Below are 17,307 nucleotides of genomic sequence, written 5' to 3'. Positions count from 1 at the left end.
TCCTCTCCCCACCAATTCCAATGCCACCATCTTGGGTCAGGCAACGCCAACGAACTCCTGGGTTACATGGTGGCCTCGTCTCTCTCCCACATCAATTCTCCCTTCTTCAATTCGCTCTCTACACAGCAGCCAAGGGGGAACTCAGAAGCAAGAACATGCCACTGCCGTGGTGAATCCCTTCCTCAGCCTGCCAACACTGCATCCGCCCCTGTTCTTCCATCTCACTGTCCACCACTCATTTCCTCCGGACACACTGGCCTTCAGCTGCTTCCACTAACAAGGCCAACTCTCCTCTGCCTCAGGGTCTTGGCACATGCTGTTCCCTTTACCAGAACATTCTTCCTCATCTTCGAACATGGCTGGGGCTCCTCCATTCCTCATGGGTATGTGTGATCTCACCTTTGCATACTGTCTGCTCCTCTGCCCATGCTTCACAGTTTAACATGGATCTCCCCACTTTTGTAACAAGAGGCGTGTGGGGAGATGACATAACCAAGGTCACCCAGATGGCGATGGGCACAGCTCGGAAGTGCTCGAATTCCAGTATCCCGAGGGTCCAAAACCTTCACCACTGGACCGCTCTTCCCAAAGAACATCTGCCCTCCTTGCCAAAGTTTTGACCTTGATCTTCATTGCCACATGGGGACCACAGGCACATTGCTGCCACAGCATCAGAGTGGCCAAACTACACGTCTACACCTCTGTGTTATCACGCGTGTCTCCCTTCTAGACAGCAAGGCCCACGTCTCAGTCACCCATGTATCTCCACGACACCAGGCACCGTGCAGGATAATGGGCGTGAAGGACAGGGTTCTGGTGACTCCTGCCCATTCCACAGCAGGCCCCTGTGAACACATAAAGTTCCAGGGGGAGATGTGGACAATGAGGGGAGAGGGCCCTCTGTCCATTGCAAAGCACATCACTTGTGCTTTGGGACAAACAGGCCCAGGCCTCTTTGCAGGCCACGTGACAGCAAAGCACTCTCAGGTGTGGGAAGAAGGTCCCTCTCCTAAGAACCAAGTCGTGTTTGGGAGCCTGGCCTCCGGTCTCTGAAGTGCCAGGGCTCAGCCACAGGTAAAGGTAATGCCGTAGCCCCAGCAGGAGCCGTGCACACGAAGGAGGACACGTACGCAGGGAAGCCTCGGGTACAAACTCTCAGATGCCAAGCCAAGTAACGCTCTCCCGGTCAAACGATCTGCCACAGTCGTCACTTTAACGTTTTTTTTTTTGTGTGTTTTTTTTTAATTTATTTTTGACAGAGAGAGACAGAGCATGAACAGGGGAGGGGCAGAGAGAGAGGGAGACACAGAATCGGAAACAGGCTCCAGGCTCTGAGCCATCAGCCCAGAGCCCGACGCGGGGCTCGAACTCACGGACCGCGAGATCGTGACCTGGCTGAAGTCGGACGCTTAACCGACTGCGCCACCCAGGCGCCCCCCACAGTCGTCACTTTAAAAAGGTCTCTTTCGGAACTCAGTGTGAGTTCTCTGATGTTGACTGAGGCCCGTCTTCCGGTAAAAGGCCTTCCCACATCTCTTACACTTATAGGATTTTACTCCACTGTGGATCTTTTGATGAGTAGCGAGGGTCGAGCGGTAGCCGTAGGTCTTTCCGCACTCACCGCACTCATAGAGCTTCTCCTGAGAATGACACCTCATGTGTCGAGTTACAGAAAAGCTGTTACAAAAGGCCTTCCCACACTCTTTGCACTCAAAGGGCTTTTCTCCAGTGTGGGTTCTGTTATGCCGAATAAAATCAGAGTGGCGGGCAAAGGCCTTTCCGCATTCGCTGCACATATACGGCTTCTCTCCGCTGTGAATCCGCCGGTGCTCTGTGAGGTGTGACCTGCGGCTGAAGGTCTTCCTGCACTCCATGCACACAAAGGGCTTCTCCCCAGTGTGAACCCGCTGGTGCTCTGTGAGGTGTGACCTGCGGCTGAAGGCCTTCTCACACTTGATGCACTCATAGAGCTTCTTCTCCATGTGAACGCCGTAGTGTCCAGTGAGCTCTGCCTTCCTGAGAAAGGCCTTCCCGCACTTTTTGCATGTATAGTGTTTTACTTTAGTGTGAATCCACTGATGCTGGAGAAGGAAGCGATTCTTCTTAAACCCTTTTCCGCATTCCTTGCACTTGTACGAGTTCTTCCCTCCATGAATCGAGGGGTCTTTCCTTGATCCACGTGATTCGTACTCATGGAGAGCATCTCCTGCAGAGACTTGCTCCTGTAAGTCCTTTGTACACAGATTTTCACCTGTTCCCCAATGACCACACTCAGGGTTCATCTCTCCAGGGAGAGTCTCCTTGAACGGGACTATCCCTGTCTTCACGGGCCCTCCCTGTTTTTTGGATGGTTCTTCTTGTTCCCTGGCCTCTCCCAGCATGGAAACACCGGAGTCTTCCTGAGTCGGTAACCTGTGGGATAAGCACCCCTCAAACACGGCTGACTGAGAAGCAGAAGGCTCCGTGGTCCTGGTTTTTGCTTCATCACCTGAAGAGAATCCAATACACAAAAGAGGCCCATTAGCAATGCCAACATAAAGAAACACGATCGCCAAGCCAGCGGGAAAACAGTACCACTGATAACTGTTCACATCTCTGAAGCTCAGGTTTGTTGTTGTTGTTGTGTGGTTTGTTTTTGTTTTTTGCTGGTCCCTGGATTCTGGACACCCTTAGAGGGACAACCTTGAGGAGAATTTGGGGCAGGGTCCAGAGTGGAATCCCTTTCTCTCTGTTCAGAGGGGAGAGAAACGAAGACACCACAGGCTGTGTTTGTTCTAAGAAAGGACATCACACGTGGTTACCAGGAACACAGGGAAGGAAGGGGACATCTAACACAGTCCAAATGAGAGAGAGAGAATTTGGGAGGTGTCTTGAGATCTGAGTCGTGAAGAAGCAGGAGCCAGCACATATAGAAAGTAAGAGGGCACTGCGCCCAAAAGGAGGCAGAGTGCACAAGGTGCCAAGTCGAGAGAGAGTCCTGATGCCTAGGGAGCTGCAGGGCACGAGGATGGCAGAGATGCGGACGGTGCCACAAACAGGGTGCCGATTCCAGGGTCTGGAGGGCTGAGAGTAAGGGCAGCCATCGCCACTCCCCGGACAGTGCCCACAGGGCTCAGGGTGAGGAACACATTAAATCTTCTGTGTGTGAGGAACAGTGTGGGGACTAAACAATGGAAGAAAGCTAGTAGAGAAATCTGAAACATTTCAAGATATTAAAGAGATCTATACACATGGAGAAATTAATAACAAAGTTGTAAATTCTCCTCAAATCTATCTTTAAGTTCATTACAATTCCAGATAACATGATCTGCCAGGAAACTCAACAAGATGATTCTAGAATTTCCTAGGAAGAGTTAAGGGCCAAGAATATCACTGAAACAAAAATAAGGCGATGGGGCTTGCCCTCCCAGTCCTGGGGTTATGATGAAATTACAGGCCTAAGAAAAACTGGCAACAGGAAGTAATAGCCTCATGAACAGACACAGCTTTCACACACCGCACAGATGACACAGCAGGTCACTGGTAACAGTGACAGACAACAAGGGGGGCTAGAAAACTGGTTTCCCACATGCAGAAAAAAGTTATTCCATTTCTACCACACATCACACACATCATTAATTCCAGATTAGCAAGCAAAAGAAAACGAGTATGTTTTTGACCTTGGTGTAGGGATATTTCCTAGCGAGACATGAAAAGCAGTAATCATAAAAAAAAAAAAAAGAAATTGACCGCAGTAAACAAAATATGAATTTATATTAATCAAAAGATACTTTAAAGAATATTTTTTAAAAGCTAAACTCTGGGGCGCCTGGGTGGCGCAGTCGGTTAAGCGTCCGACTTCAGCCAGATCACGATCTCACGGTCCGTGAGTTCGAGCCCCGCGTCAGGCTCTGGGCTGATGGCTCAGAGCCTGGAGCCTGTTTCCGATTCTGTGTCTCCCTCTCTCTCTGCCCCTCCCCCGTTCATGCTCTGTCTCTCTCTGTCCCCAAAAAAATAAATAAACGTTGGAAAAAAAAATTAAAAAAAAAAAAAAGCTAAACTCTAACAGAATACAACTGCAGCCCACAGTATGGGTCAAAGATTAGTATCAGGAATATACAAAAAAAAATCTGACAAATCAAAAAGGGAAGAGCACCCATCTTCACAGAAAAATCGGAAAAAAAATCATGAACTGACATTAATAAAAGATACACATGGCCACTAAACAAATTGGGAGTGTCATTCCACTTTCTTAGTAATGAAGGGCTGCAAAACAAAACTACACTGAGATATTTTTTATACTCACTTGACTGACAAAAACTAAGGAGGCTGGTAATAGCAAATACTGGAGAGGATGTAGGTCCATGGAATCTCTCAGATATTGCTGGCCAAAGTCAAAATTACTATAACCACTTCAGGAAACAACTGGGTGCCACCTTAACATGCCAAATCCCTAGTCACCCAAAATACCACTCCCAGGAACGTTATCATGAGAAACTCACACATATGTGCACAAGGACACACGCATAAACATTTTCATGGCAGCATTGTGTGCAAGAGGGAAGAGCTGGGAAAAAGTAAATGTCTAAAAGAACAAATACTTTGTGGAATATTCATGCAAGAGGTTATTTCCCAGGGAAAGAACACAAGTGAACTACAGCTATATATGACATGTAATATATAACATATAAATATATAATATGTAACATATATAAATATGTTATAGACAATAACATAATACTGAATAAAAAAGCCAGTCCCAGATGACTACAGAGTACCCTTTCATTTTCCTTTGAGAGAGAGAGAGAGAAAGAGAGAGAGCGCACACAAGCACACAAGCGAGGGAGGGGCAGAGAGAGAGGGAGAGAGTCTTAAGCAGGCTGAATGCCCAGTTCAAGTCAGGCTCAATCTCAGAATCGTGAGATCATAACCTGACCACAAAATCAAGGGTTGGATGCTTAACCGACTGAACCAACCAGGTGCCCTAGAATACCCTTCTGATAAAGTTTAACAAAAGGCCTACACAATATATTTTCCAGGTATGTATACACACATACACACACACACAGGTATGATAAAATGATTTTAAAAGTACTGGCTCAAACATTCAGATGACACAGAACTACTGGAAGACACAACATACCAAAACTGAGATAAGAGTAAAGAGAACATCTGAATACCCCTACATCCATAAGGAAACGGATCTTGTAATGACATAACTTCCCACAGAACAAGTAATGAATAGTAAGTGTGAATTCCGGAAAATGGTGATCTCTGTGCTGGAGGAATGGGGATCAGAGAGAAGCGCATCGATTTCAGCGCTATGGTCCTGGGAGTCCCCTCTAAAGTGCATCCCGTTACAAAGAGTAATGAGAGGACACCAAGCACTGACGAGAATGTGGAGCAACAGGAACTCACAAACGGGGCTGGTGGTGTGTGGGATGATCAATCATGCTGAAAATTGTTTGACAATTTCTCTTAGAGCTGAATATACACCTATCCCATGTCCAATCCAGTCCAGTCCTGGGTATATGCCTAACAGAACCTCTCACAGCAGTGATGTTCATAACATCCCCACCCCAAAAGAAACAGCCCAGATGTCCATCAACAGGAGAATGGATAGACTGCACTATATAACTACAACGGGATATTACATAGTATGAAAATGTCAATCTCCAAACATTTGCATCCATACGAATGAACCTCACAGACACACTGATGATAAACACAAGAGAGGCAGAAAACATACTGTGAGGCTCCATTTATATCCATTCAAGAAGTGAAACTCACCGATGGTGTTCAGGTATCGGCGGTTACCTTTGTAGGAGGTGACATGGACTAGTAGGACTAGTAGGGCTTACAAGGCACCTCCTAAGGTCTGTAACTTCACCTGAATGGTTACTTGGATTTATTCATGTGCAAAAACTCATCAAGTTAAATCCTTAAGATTCATGCACATCAATATGTATAAATTATACTTCAGAGAAAGAAAGGAAGGGGGGAAGGGAGGGAGGAAGGAAGGAAGGATGGAGGGAGGGAGGGAGGGAGGGAGGGAGAACGGGATATATGGAAGTTCAGTGTAGACATTTCTCCCTAGAATGCAACATCTCCTCTAAAAAGTTGGTTGTACACATAGTCACACCAATCAGTCAACTCTAGACCTAAAGAAGGAGCTCCCAAGAAGGCAGGAGAGGGTGTGACCCAGTCCCTGGCGCAGGAGCTGGTCATAGCTGGGGGTGAGACCTCTTCCTGGTGGGGGGCGGTGAGAACAGAGGCTGGAGGCAGCAATCAGATGCAGATGAGTCTGAAAGGGTCGAGAAGCAAGAAGAAGTCAAGTCTTTATTTCTGACATGAGTCTGGCCGTGGACTGAGCCTCGGTGGCTGAGGGTGTGGTGAAGGCTTAGAATCGGGTGGGTGGCTGGGAGAGCTGGTGCAGAGGACAGCTGGGCAGAGGCACAAGCAGACGGGGAGACCACAGGTGCGTTAGCAGCGTGCAGATGACAGAGGACAAGACAGGCGGACCAGGGTGTCAAGGCTGGAGCTCAGGGAGGGGGTGGTGGGGACAGACTCAGGAGATAAGGGCAGTGTAAAAGGGGCAGGACCTGAGGATGGCTGCATGAGGAGTCTGATGGAAACAGGTGCTGAGGAGTTGTTTTCTGGCCTTTTCAACTCAAATGGCAGGGCTGTTCACTAAAACTGATGCCCCCAGGGAGGGCCCAACAAGAAGCTTCCATGGAATTTCTGAGCAGCTGTGTTCTAATGGCTCTGAGTCTGTGGGTCTCACCCTACCTATATCTCTACAGGGGAGGCCTGGTTCTCACCACAGGTCAGTTCAAACCAGAACTCTGGGGTGAGGCCTGGGCGTCAGGAGTTTTCCAAGCTCCCTGGGTGATTCTGGTGTCCAGGGAGTGACGAAAGTCCTAGTCTCCGTCAATCTGCAAATGGTACCCTCATCATGGGCCATCTGAGAAAGACAGGTGACTTAAGCCGGTCGCTTAGTCAGGAGAGGTGACTGCAGGGGGAGGAAAAGGAAGAACAGGGGGTTAGCCTCAGTAACTTGCCACAGTCCACAGGAAGCCAACCTGGGATTTGACCCCAGGCCACCTAGGTCCAAAGCCCAGCCTGCTGAGCACTGCACTGGGGACAAAATGGCTCCTGGCCCTTACGTGGGGCCAGCAGCTGGGAGAAAGTGGGCTGTTCAAGTGGGAGGGGGGATGTGAGTGGGAGGTTTTGACTGTCGGGAGCCAGGGATGGTGGGAGGTGCTGACCCGGTGATTCCCAGACTGGCACGTTGCAGGAATGTAAGGAAACTTACACAGTGACCTGGGTGAATGAGGACACTTACACCGACATCAACCAGCATCTCCTCTCGGTGTCATTTCACAAAGGAAAGGGCCTTTACCACAGGGGGAACAGGGTGGCATTTGACCATTAAGGGCCATCTTTCACATTAAGCTTAAGGTTTAACATTTTGGCTTCCTGACAAGCTCCCTGCAATGGTGGTCTTTTCCTTACACGGTGGGGCAGGGGAGCCTGCTGGGGGCTGGGAACACTGCAAAGGTTGACCCAGTGGAAGTCACACCAGTAGGTAAATGAGTAAAACATGCACTGGGCTGGATGCTTCATACTGTGTACTTCACACATGTTGCACACCCACGCCTGTGCGCTGAAATAATATTAGGAATGTGACAAGATCACTGAATAACACGTAAGTGTATTAAACTAATCACAATAAATTGTTGACTCCAAAATCTGATGATTGCCTTTGGGCAAGAGGTCCCCAGCGGGGAGAAAACTGGGTTCAAAGTCAGGCAGTTCTGGGGAAACATCTCACCTCCCAGGGATATTGTGAGAATTCAATGAATGGAGCAGGGCAAGTGCCCAGAAAAGGCCAGACACGTGTCAGTGCTCAGGGGACATTGGCCATGACAACTCATTACTAATGGCTTCTCTCGAAAGCAAACCACTTTTCATTTCTTGCAAATCAATGTCTTCAAAGGGGATCTCACATTACTCCAGAAAATGGAAAATCTTCCTTGCCACGGATGAAAGGTTACAATCAAAACACAATAAAGAAATCAAAATAACGATAACAGGTCCCAGCGAGTTCAGCAGCCTGCTCGGGGCTACGAGCTGGAGACTGTTGCCTCTGCTGAAAGTGGACACTGGCGACAGTCGTGACAGGCATGAACGACTCAGCATTAATAACTCAGCACGAACTGAGACACCTTCCTGATGAGAATCAAGAGGGAAATGGCTTTCTCAGGGTGTGCATCTGTGTCGTCTAAAACTATCTGCCACCCCAGCACAGTATGGCCCACACCAGCAAAGGATGGTCTAGGCCGAAGCAGCCTTTTCATTGAGTTTGTGTTGTTTATAAATTTTTTTTTTCCAACGTTTTTTTTATTTATTTTTGGGACAGAGAGAGACAGAGCATGAACGGGGGAGGGGCAGAGAGAGAGGGAGACACAGAATCGGAAACAGGCTCCAGGCTCCGAGCCATCAGCCCAGAGCCTGACGCGGGGCTCGAACTCACGAACCGCGAGATCGTGACCTGGCTGAAGTCGGACGCTTAACCGACTGTGCCACCCAGGCGCCCCGAGTTTGTGTTGTTTATAAATGGACGGGCGACACTGCGGGCAAACATCCACTGGGGCCCTGCCTCACTCTCCCCACTTCTTGGAGAATCAGCCCACGACCATGCTAACATGCTGTGGGGTCACCTGACTCAGACAGCCGGGCCAGTCAGCAACCTCTGGCGGGAATCTCTAGCAGGCGCCCCGGGTGGAGCCCGTGCGGGGCACTGGGCTGAGAGGGTGAGGGGAGCGTGGGCTCCAGGGGTTGCTTCCCGCTACACAAACACAAACACCTATGCAGAGAAGGCAGGACACGAACACACAGACAAGAATGGAGATGAGAAATCCAAGGGGCTCACAGAAGAAGAATGAGGTGCCCGCTCCCACCAAAAGCTGCTGTGAAAAGACAGCAGTGTGTGCAGACCCACAGAGAGAAGCCAGGACGAGAGCCCCGGGGCCGTGGAACAACCGTGCTTCCTCCCACGTCCTGAACCCATTCTCGGGGCACCCCAATCCCAGGTTCTGCCAGGCACCTCACTTCCATCTGCCAGGGGGAACTAGGTTTCCTGCCTAGTGATTCCTGGTGGAGACAAAAGGAGAGTGGGCAGGAGGAGGTGGGCCCAGCACACGGCGGGGCCTGTGGGGAGGACGGCGAGCCACTCGGAGCCCTTCTCCACCAGCCGGGCCTCAGGAGAGAGGAAGGAACCCAGGAGGCTGCAGGCCCCCGCGTGGAGGTGAGGAGAAGCCTTACCCAGCGAGAGCAGGAGCCCACAGGTCTCCCTCATCACCCTCCAGTACAGTGTCCTCTGTGGCAGGTCCAGTAATTCCCACTCCTCCTGGGTGAAGGTCACAACCACGTCCTTGAAAGTCACTGGTGCCTGGAAAGTCACACACAGTAGCGTTAAGTGCACCGGGGCCGTTGGGAGGAATCAAAGCTTGTAACTTAGTTACCGGTGAAGGTGCACGGAGACCCAGCCCCGAACTGAGGGCTCTGGAGGGCTGAGCTCTGAGCTGGGTGTAAGTGGGGGGCAGACACGGCTGACAGAGAAATCTTCGATGGCAGATGCCATGGAGAATGACACAGACAACGGCGTTCCCGTGAGCACCTTGGGGGCAGAAGGTAAGTGGTCTGGGACATCAGAGGACCGAGGAAATACTCATGAAGACAATTCCAACCCTGAGAACAGAGGTAGCAGCAGCTGGTCCTCCCCGGTCCTCCCCGCATGCCCGCCCCTAGCCGAGGGCTTCACGTGCTACGGCAAAGGGATTAAATGTCCCCAGGTCTGGAGCACACTCCCAAGCTTAAATTCAACTTGAATCACCACTTGCCTGCTGTCTACCTTGCGGAAGCCACTTCATTCCTCCGAGCTTCCGTTTCTTCCACCAGTACAACAACAACTCTCCCACTTTATCAGATTGAGAAGTCGAGAGAAAACATTCATAAAGCCAACACTAGAGTCTCTGGCTCAGGACAGCGCTCTGTACATTTTGTTAGTGAGTCACCCTGAGAGTCCCCAGTCTACATAGCAGAGGTGGGATCTGAACCTAGGACCCTCTGGCGAGGGTCCGTGGCAACGCTTACGCCCCTCCATCACTACAGGTGAGGCAGTGCCAGGAACTGTTGCTGTTTATCTGCCTCCGCCATCCCTGACCATACATCCGTGGACACGGGCAGAAGAATGGAGCCGTCCTCTTCCACCTCACGGGAGGCACCATCCTGGGAGCGGCAGGGCCTGGACCAGCTCCCCACACCGGCTCGGGCCCCCCAGCCGTTCAGACCCCCACAAGGTTCCACAGTGAGGTATCAGTCAGTTTTCCCTTCCAGAGTCCTGACGGGATATGTCCCGGAGGCACGAATACCGTGAGAACCAGGGAACCCAAGCAGGTGAGAATAATGCCCTTGTGGCCATAAGAACACAGGCAGCAGTGTCTGACTGGCTGTGATGTCTGTCCTGGGCAAGGGTCAATGACCACGCGTGCTCCCTCCTCGAGACCCATCTTAGCAGGTGGGGGGCACATGGCAATCACAATCTCGGGCCTCCTTGAACAACTCTGTCTTCGCGGCCTCTGTCCACAACGTTCCCTCTGTCTGGGATGGCCCCTCTTGCCTTCCTTGTTTCCAAGCTCACCTGCAGGAGAAATCTCTACCCCCCTCACACAGATTAATTTAGGTGTCATCCTCAGGCCTCCCCAGCCCACTGTGGTTGGGAACTGGCTCTGGCAGCCAATGGACAACGTGTGAGTTTCAACTACTTAAAAGCTGTGTGACCTTGGGTAGGTAACTTAATGTCTGTGAGCCTCAAGTTCTTCTGTAAAGCAGGGATGATAACAGAACCTAACTCTGAGGAGGTAGGAACTGAATGAGCTGAAACATAACTGTCCCTCAAACCAAATCGAGGGCCCAGTGGAAGTCTGCTATTATCACTGCTTCTTATGATTATTTTTCCTCTTTGCACCTCAAGCACCCTGGAGAATCTCAATCCAACACTCAACTCTGCACAAAAATGCTAGCGCCCGAGCACGTTGATCAGGGGGTACTTTAGCGAGAACCTGAAAGACAAAGAGGTGGCATTTGAGCAGAGGCCTGAGGAATGCACAGGGCTGCCCCGCAGAGCTCTGGAGACAGGATCCAGGGCAGATGGCACTGGCAGGGCGAGGCTGGAAAGTGAGGAAGAGCTGGGCAAGTGGAGGGTGGCATGGCTGCAGAGCAGTGGGATGCAGAAGAAGGGAAGGGAAGACACGTGTGTGCACACAGAGCAGTCGCACTGCACCAGGCCACGGTGGGGGTTCAAACACAGATTCTAAGTGGGATGAAAGCCCATCCGGGAGTCTCGCTCATTTTCCAACCAGCTACTGAGGTCCTGTTACAGCTATGGCCCCATCAGAGGCCTGGCACCACAGCAGCAAACAGGAATCCCAGTTCCCCTGGAGAAAGATCCCAAACTAGAAACTAAATAACTGAGCGAGACGATGCAAATGGCCCTACAGGTTCTGAGGCCAAGAAACAGGTGAAAAGGCTAGAGTTTCAGAAGGAAAGCTAGGGATGGCCTCTCTGAAGACAGGCCACTGGAATGGCTGGAATGAAGGGAGGAGGCCACGCAAACCACAAATGAATACGACAACTCCTAATGGTGACTGGGACTATGATCGGAGTGAATAGAGTCATGTGCCCGAGAGAAACCTGGAGTGTGTCGTGTGACACATCTAAACGCACATCACACAGGGTGCCTGGGTGGCTCAGTCAGTTGAGTGTCTGACTTCGGCTTAGATCACAATCTCACAGTTTGTGAGTTTGAGCCCCGCATCGGGCTCTGTGCTGACAGCTCAGAGCCTGGAGCCTGCTTTGGATTCTGTGTCTCCCTTGCTCTCTGTCCCTCCCCTGCTCGCACTCTGTCCCTCTCAAGGATAAATAAGCATTAAAAATTTTAAAGATAAATAAATAAATGCACATCATGCTCCCGCACACTGCCAACACTGAATCTTTAACGCACATACTTTTCACATAAGAGTAAATGTCTTCAGGGACGCCTGGGTGGTTCAGTCGGTTAAGCATCTGACTCTTGATTTCGGCTCAGGTCATGATCTCACAGTTGTGAGATGGGAGTGTTGGCTCTGGCGTGGGGGTGGAGTCTGCTTAGGATTCTCTCTTTCTCTCTCTCTCTCTCTCTCTCTCTCTCTCTCTCTCTCTCTCTCTGCCCTCCTCCCCTGTGTACTCTCTTTCTCTAAAAAAAAATTTTTTTTAAATAAAGTAAGTATCTTCAACAGAAAAATAAACTTACCACTGTAAATGGCAAGCCAGCATTGCTTGTAACAAACAGACGGCAACTATAAAGATGAACCCAGTGACCTTCCTGGGTGCCCAACCTGCCCAAAGGCCCTTTTCATGCCAGCAGGGAAGCAAAATTCCAAAAATACTGCTCCCACTGTGAGTCTTCCCCTAGGCTCTCTCTTCCCCAGTTCTCAGCTGAGACAGGGGAAACCCTGGGACAGGATTCCGCTGGGGTGAGCCCTGAGGACCATCAGAGGACAAGGGACTCTGCTCCCTGAAAACAGTGTCCAGGGTGATGCTACCTGGGCAGTGTTGGACTGGGGTACACACATCACACACATGCACTCTGATCCCCTCAAGCCATGAGGAGGAAATGTTGATATTCCCATGGATCCCCAGAGATGGAAGCCAAGAGCACTGACCAGACTCCTCGAGGTCATGGCCCTGGGAAAGGCATGGCCATATGGCCCCTAAAGTCTCTACACTGCTGCATGAGCTCTTTCCTGAAGCACAGTTCACTCAGACGGTGCAGGGATGGGGGAATTCTGAGAAGCATCATTTCTCTCTCACTTGCCCTGCCATGAGGACAAGGTCAGGGCAAAGGCCTCCTTGGATCCCAGAGATCACAGAAATGAATGGCCACAACCGGCACTTCCTGGGCATTCCCTAGGCGGGCTGTGCCACATTCAGTGCCTCCCACATCTGCCTCCAGCACCGCAGAGGGAAGACCTGCAATGAACCCCATTTCATGGCCAGGGAAGCAGACTATCCCACGGCGGGGCAGGGGCAGAACCTGGAGATGAACCCAGGCGGTATGCTTTGGAGCTCGTTCTGCACACCACGACACACGCTCTGGCTGGGAGGATGGCTGAGGGTGACGGGGGAAGGCAGTTCCGGGTACTATGTGGGGGGTTGCAGGGAGCCTCCACTCACCCCGAGCCTACTCTCCCCTCCAGAGCTAGAAGAAGCCTATTAAAACTGGACTCCAAATCCTCCGTGGTCCCCACCATGGCCTCAAAAGAGGCCGATTCCTCAGCCTGTTACTCCAGACCCGATTCCCAACCTAGTGCTGTCTGTTCCCACCGGACAGATTCTGCCCTGCTCGGCCTCACCTCCCCGCATCTGCACCTCATGGTGGGTGTGCCCGGGACACCCTTCCACACCTCACTGATTAGCTGACGGAGTGGGGGGCCCTTCCACAGGAACCTGGCCTGGCTTCGGGACACCAGGGTGGCCCCCAAACACAATGGCGTAGTTAGGGGAAGCGACGAGACCCAGGACACCACCACCTTGGATGTGGAGGTGCCACGACTGCGTGGTTGGGGGTCCACAGGGCCTGAAGGGGGGGGGTCACCCACTCACCTGTGCCGGGCCCATCTGCGCCTGTGCAGCCGCCGCGGGACCCTGTTCGCGGACAGTGGGCCGCAGTAGTGGGGAGGCCGCGGGGGGTCCCAAGGGCTCCTGTGACCCATCCCACGCACCCTCAGCCCTGCCTCGGTGCAAAGGGGGCATGACGCCTCTCCTCACGCCTCCCAGGTCCCGCGGTCTCAAGCCCGCCGAGACTCCCGGAGCAGCGACCCGGTGAACAGACGCAGAAGCACCCAGGACGACGCCCACGAGGACGGCGCCTTGGGTCTCGCGTGACGTGGAATCCCCGCCCCGCGCTGCCATTGGCCCAGCGCTACCGCCTCTTGGCGCTGAGCCTGCCGGGTAATATGGTTCCCGCAGCTCCGCCTGCTGCCTCCAGGGGCGCCCTTCTGGAAATCTCAAAGGACCAGCGGAGCCTGCGTGAAGGCCTCTGGGAAATGATGTCACCAGACGCTGGGGGAGGGGCGCGGTTTCTTCCCTTCTGAACCCGCTCCCGCGCGGTTTCTGCAGCGTGGCTTCTGCGATCAGGAGAAATGCTCGCGCCCGTGGTTTCATGTGTGCCCAAAGGCTGGGCTCCTGAAGGGACACACCAGACCGTGGTATTACTCAGAAAGGGAGTCTGCCGCTCAATTAGCCTTAAGTCACGTGACCAGGGCGCTGTCTCCTTTTCCCTGGGAAAACAGTGTTTTCCCTGCCGGTAAACTCACGGATTGTATCCATATCCGATCCAGCCACAGCACTGTCTCATCACTGGGGTGTTTCTTAATCCACATTCCAAGACATATCCCATTTCTTTCCTACTGTGAAACCTGAGATCTATTTGAAATGAAGAGATATTTGCCAAATTTCATTTTCTGCCGGGACGGTGACTATAGTGGTCATGGCCAGAGAGTGTGTAGAGAGTGGCCATCTGGGGACACCTGGGTGGCTCGGTCAGTAGAGCTTCCGACTCCTGATTTGGGCTCAGATCATGATCTCACCGTCATCCGATCGAGCCCCACATTGGACTCCTTGCTGAGCTGGAGCCGGTTTGGGATTCTTTCTCTCCCTCTCCTCTGTCCCCACCCGGCCACTCTTCTGCACATGCCTTTGAGCTCGCGCTCTCTCTCTCCTCTCTCTCTCTCAAAAAAAAAAAAAAAAAAAAAAAAGCCATCTGAACCCCAAGATAAATGTTTGATCTCAGTCTGTTTGCTGTAATTGCAGTGATAGAATCTGCCAGGGAGATTGACATTACCTCTGAAAACCATTTGTGAAAAGTAAATTCCTCCCTGTCAGTTTTCATCTAGTAGCAAGATTATGCACTATGTTACTAATTACCTCATGCTATGCATTAACACTTGTTCAATAAAAACTCACTTTGAGAAGGCGCTTTGTGGTTTCATTATATGGCATCTATATTACTGAGGAGCTGCACATGATTGTGGTTAATGTCCTCAGATCAGGATGTGGCTTCTCCTCCACCAGTCAGCTTATATGTGTCATGCTTAATCAAGGATGACTCAGGGGTTGTGTCCCAGCTGGAAGGATGGATTTGTCACTAACTAAGATGGGAAGGGGTGGTGGTAGGCAGATGAAAGAGCTTGGAAACATGAGGATCTCACTTTTGAACATATTTTGTTTTATTAGAATCTATTAAACCTCCAAGTGAGGCAGACTGTGGACATTTCAACATAGAACTCTAATTATTTTCTAAAAAAAAAAAAAAAAGCATTTTTAAATTCACTGATAGACTGACTTCTAGAATGTCCATAGCTCATCACTTCTCGGCCTTTTGGCTAAGATCAAGTGTAGAATATCCATAGCTCTACAATCCAGACTCCCCCACAGAAGAAGAAGTTAATTTTCAGAAATAACACAAAGTAAAATGTGTCATACATGGATTTATGCAGTTACAGGTAATTCCAATGTTTAAGAAAAAGTAAACACAGAAGCAGTTGAAAGCTGGAGAGTATTTAAAGACTGCTTGACCTGGAGTAACAAAAGGTCTGCACCTATGTTTCAAAGTAGGACCACCTACTTTGAGTGTAACATTTACACTCCACGCAGGATCAGGCTGTCAGATTTCAGATGAAGCCACATCCTTGTGTGGCTCCTTTCCTTGCCTCATTCTCTGCCCTTCCATTTTTCCTGATAATTTCTCCTCAATAAATCTCATGTCGTTGAACCCTGTGCCAGTTTCTGCTTCTACAAAACCCAACCTCAGGCAGGACGCATTTGGTCAAAACCTAAAATATTAAACATATGAAACATATCCAGGATGTTAATGTTTCTTTTCCATAATAAGATGAGCAAAGGAGAGCAAGAAGAATTGCTTAGATGTGTCCTGAGGGTTAGAATGTGACGGTGAATCTCTTTATGGGGTGGGGGAGAAAGGGTGTCCTTCCCTAGTCAATACCTGATGAGCATGGGACATGGTGTTCTCTGCTGTGTGACTTTATGTCTGGGATGGATCTCAAATCCTTAGTAAAACAAACTTTTTGGTAACAGCGAAAGGATTAGGGAAGAAACAAACACCCAATGATTTGTAAAATCTAAACAGATAGAACATAAATTGTGAAAGTTAGTAGTATTTTCTTGAATTATACTGAAAGATGGTTTTTTTATTATGTACACATAATCAAAATGAGTCATTTTATTAAATTTATTTTAAGTTTATGTATTTATTGTGAGAAAGGAAGAGAGCAGGGGAGGGGCAGAGAGAGAGAGGGGGAGAGAGAATCCCAAGCAGGCTCTGCACTGCCACCACAGAGCCCGAGGTGGAGCTCAAACCCACGAACCTCAAGACCATGACCTGAGCTGAAACCAAGAGTCAGATGCTTAACTGACTGAGCCACCCAGGCACCCCGAAAATTAGTGATTTAGAGCATATTTTATCCAATTAAAACTCCTTTGTGGGTGCCTGGGTGGCTCAGTCAGTTAAGTGTCTGAGTTTGGATCAGGTCATAAGCTCATGGTTCATGAGTTTGAGCCCCACATTGGGCTCTCTGCTGTCAGTGCACGGCCCATTTTGGATCCTCTGTCTTCCTCTCTCTGCCTCTCCCCCACTTGCATGAGCCCTCTCTCTCAAAAATAAACATTAAAAAAAATCCTTTGCATCAGAGTAACAATTTATTATTTATATAAACAATAACTATTGTTTATATAAATAATATTCATTTTTATTTATTAAAAATTTACTATTTTCTTAAACCTTCAAATAATTCTATCATGTAAATCAGCTTATCTCTCAAATTATTTACAACATAGGCAGTTAGTTCATTTAAGGAGACTTCAATTCTTTTATGGTAATATTAATGCTGAAATGGCAATTATTTCACTCTTATTTTAAGTTTATTTATTTTGAGAGAGAAAGCGAGCACACAACTGGGGGAGGGGCAGAGAGAGAGAGAGAAAAGGAGAGAGAGAATCCCAAGCAGGTTCCACAATGCTAGCACAGAGCCCTATGTGGGGCTCAAACCCATGAACCTCGAGATCATTACCTGAGCTGAAGTTGGACATTTAACAGACTGAGCCACCTAGGTGTCCCTCACTCTTATTTTTTTTTAATCTTTATTTATTTTTGAAAGAGAAAGAGAGAGAGATGGAGAGAACGAGTGGGGGAGGGGCAGACAGAGA

General features: G+C 49.9%; 1 protein-coding gene across 1 annotated transcript; it reads right to left on the bottom strand.

Moving 5' to 3' along the window:
- Positions 1-1,451: 1,451 nt before the first annotated feature.
- LOC124522698 (zinc finger protein 599-like) lies at positions 1,452-2,282 on the bottom strand. Its single transcript, XM_047094282.1, has one exon. The coding sequence runs from the start codon at positions 2,280-2,282 to the stop codon at positions 1,452-1,454; it is 831 nt and encodes a 276-aa protein (XP_046950238.1).
- Positions 2,283-17,307: the final 15,025 nt, after the last annotated feature.

Source organism: Lynx rufus, unplaced genomic scaffold, assembly GCF_022079265.1.
Source record: "Lynx rufus isolate CCGP_SWC_20201006 ecotype Redwood Valley unplaced genomic scaffold, mLynRuf1.p SCAF_39, whole genome shotgun sequence".
Taxonomy (NCBI): domain Eukaryota; kingdom Metazoa; phylum Chordata; class Mammalia; order Carnivora; family Felidae; genus Lynx; species Lynx rufus.
Note: the sequence above shows the minus strand (reverse complement) of the source record. Positions and strands in the feature narration are given on the sequence as shown.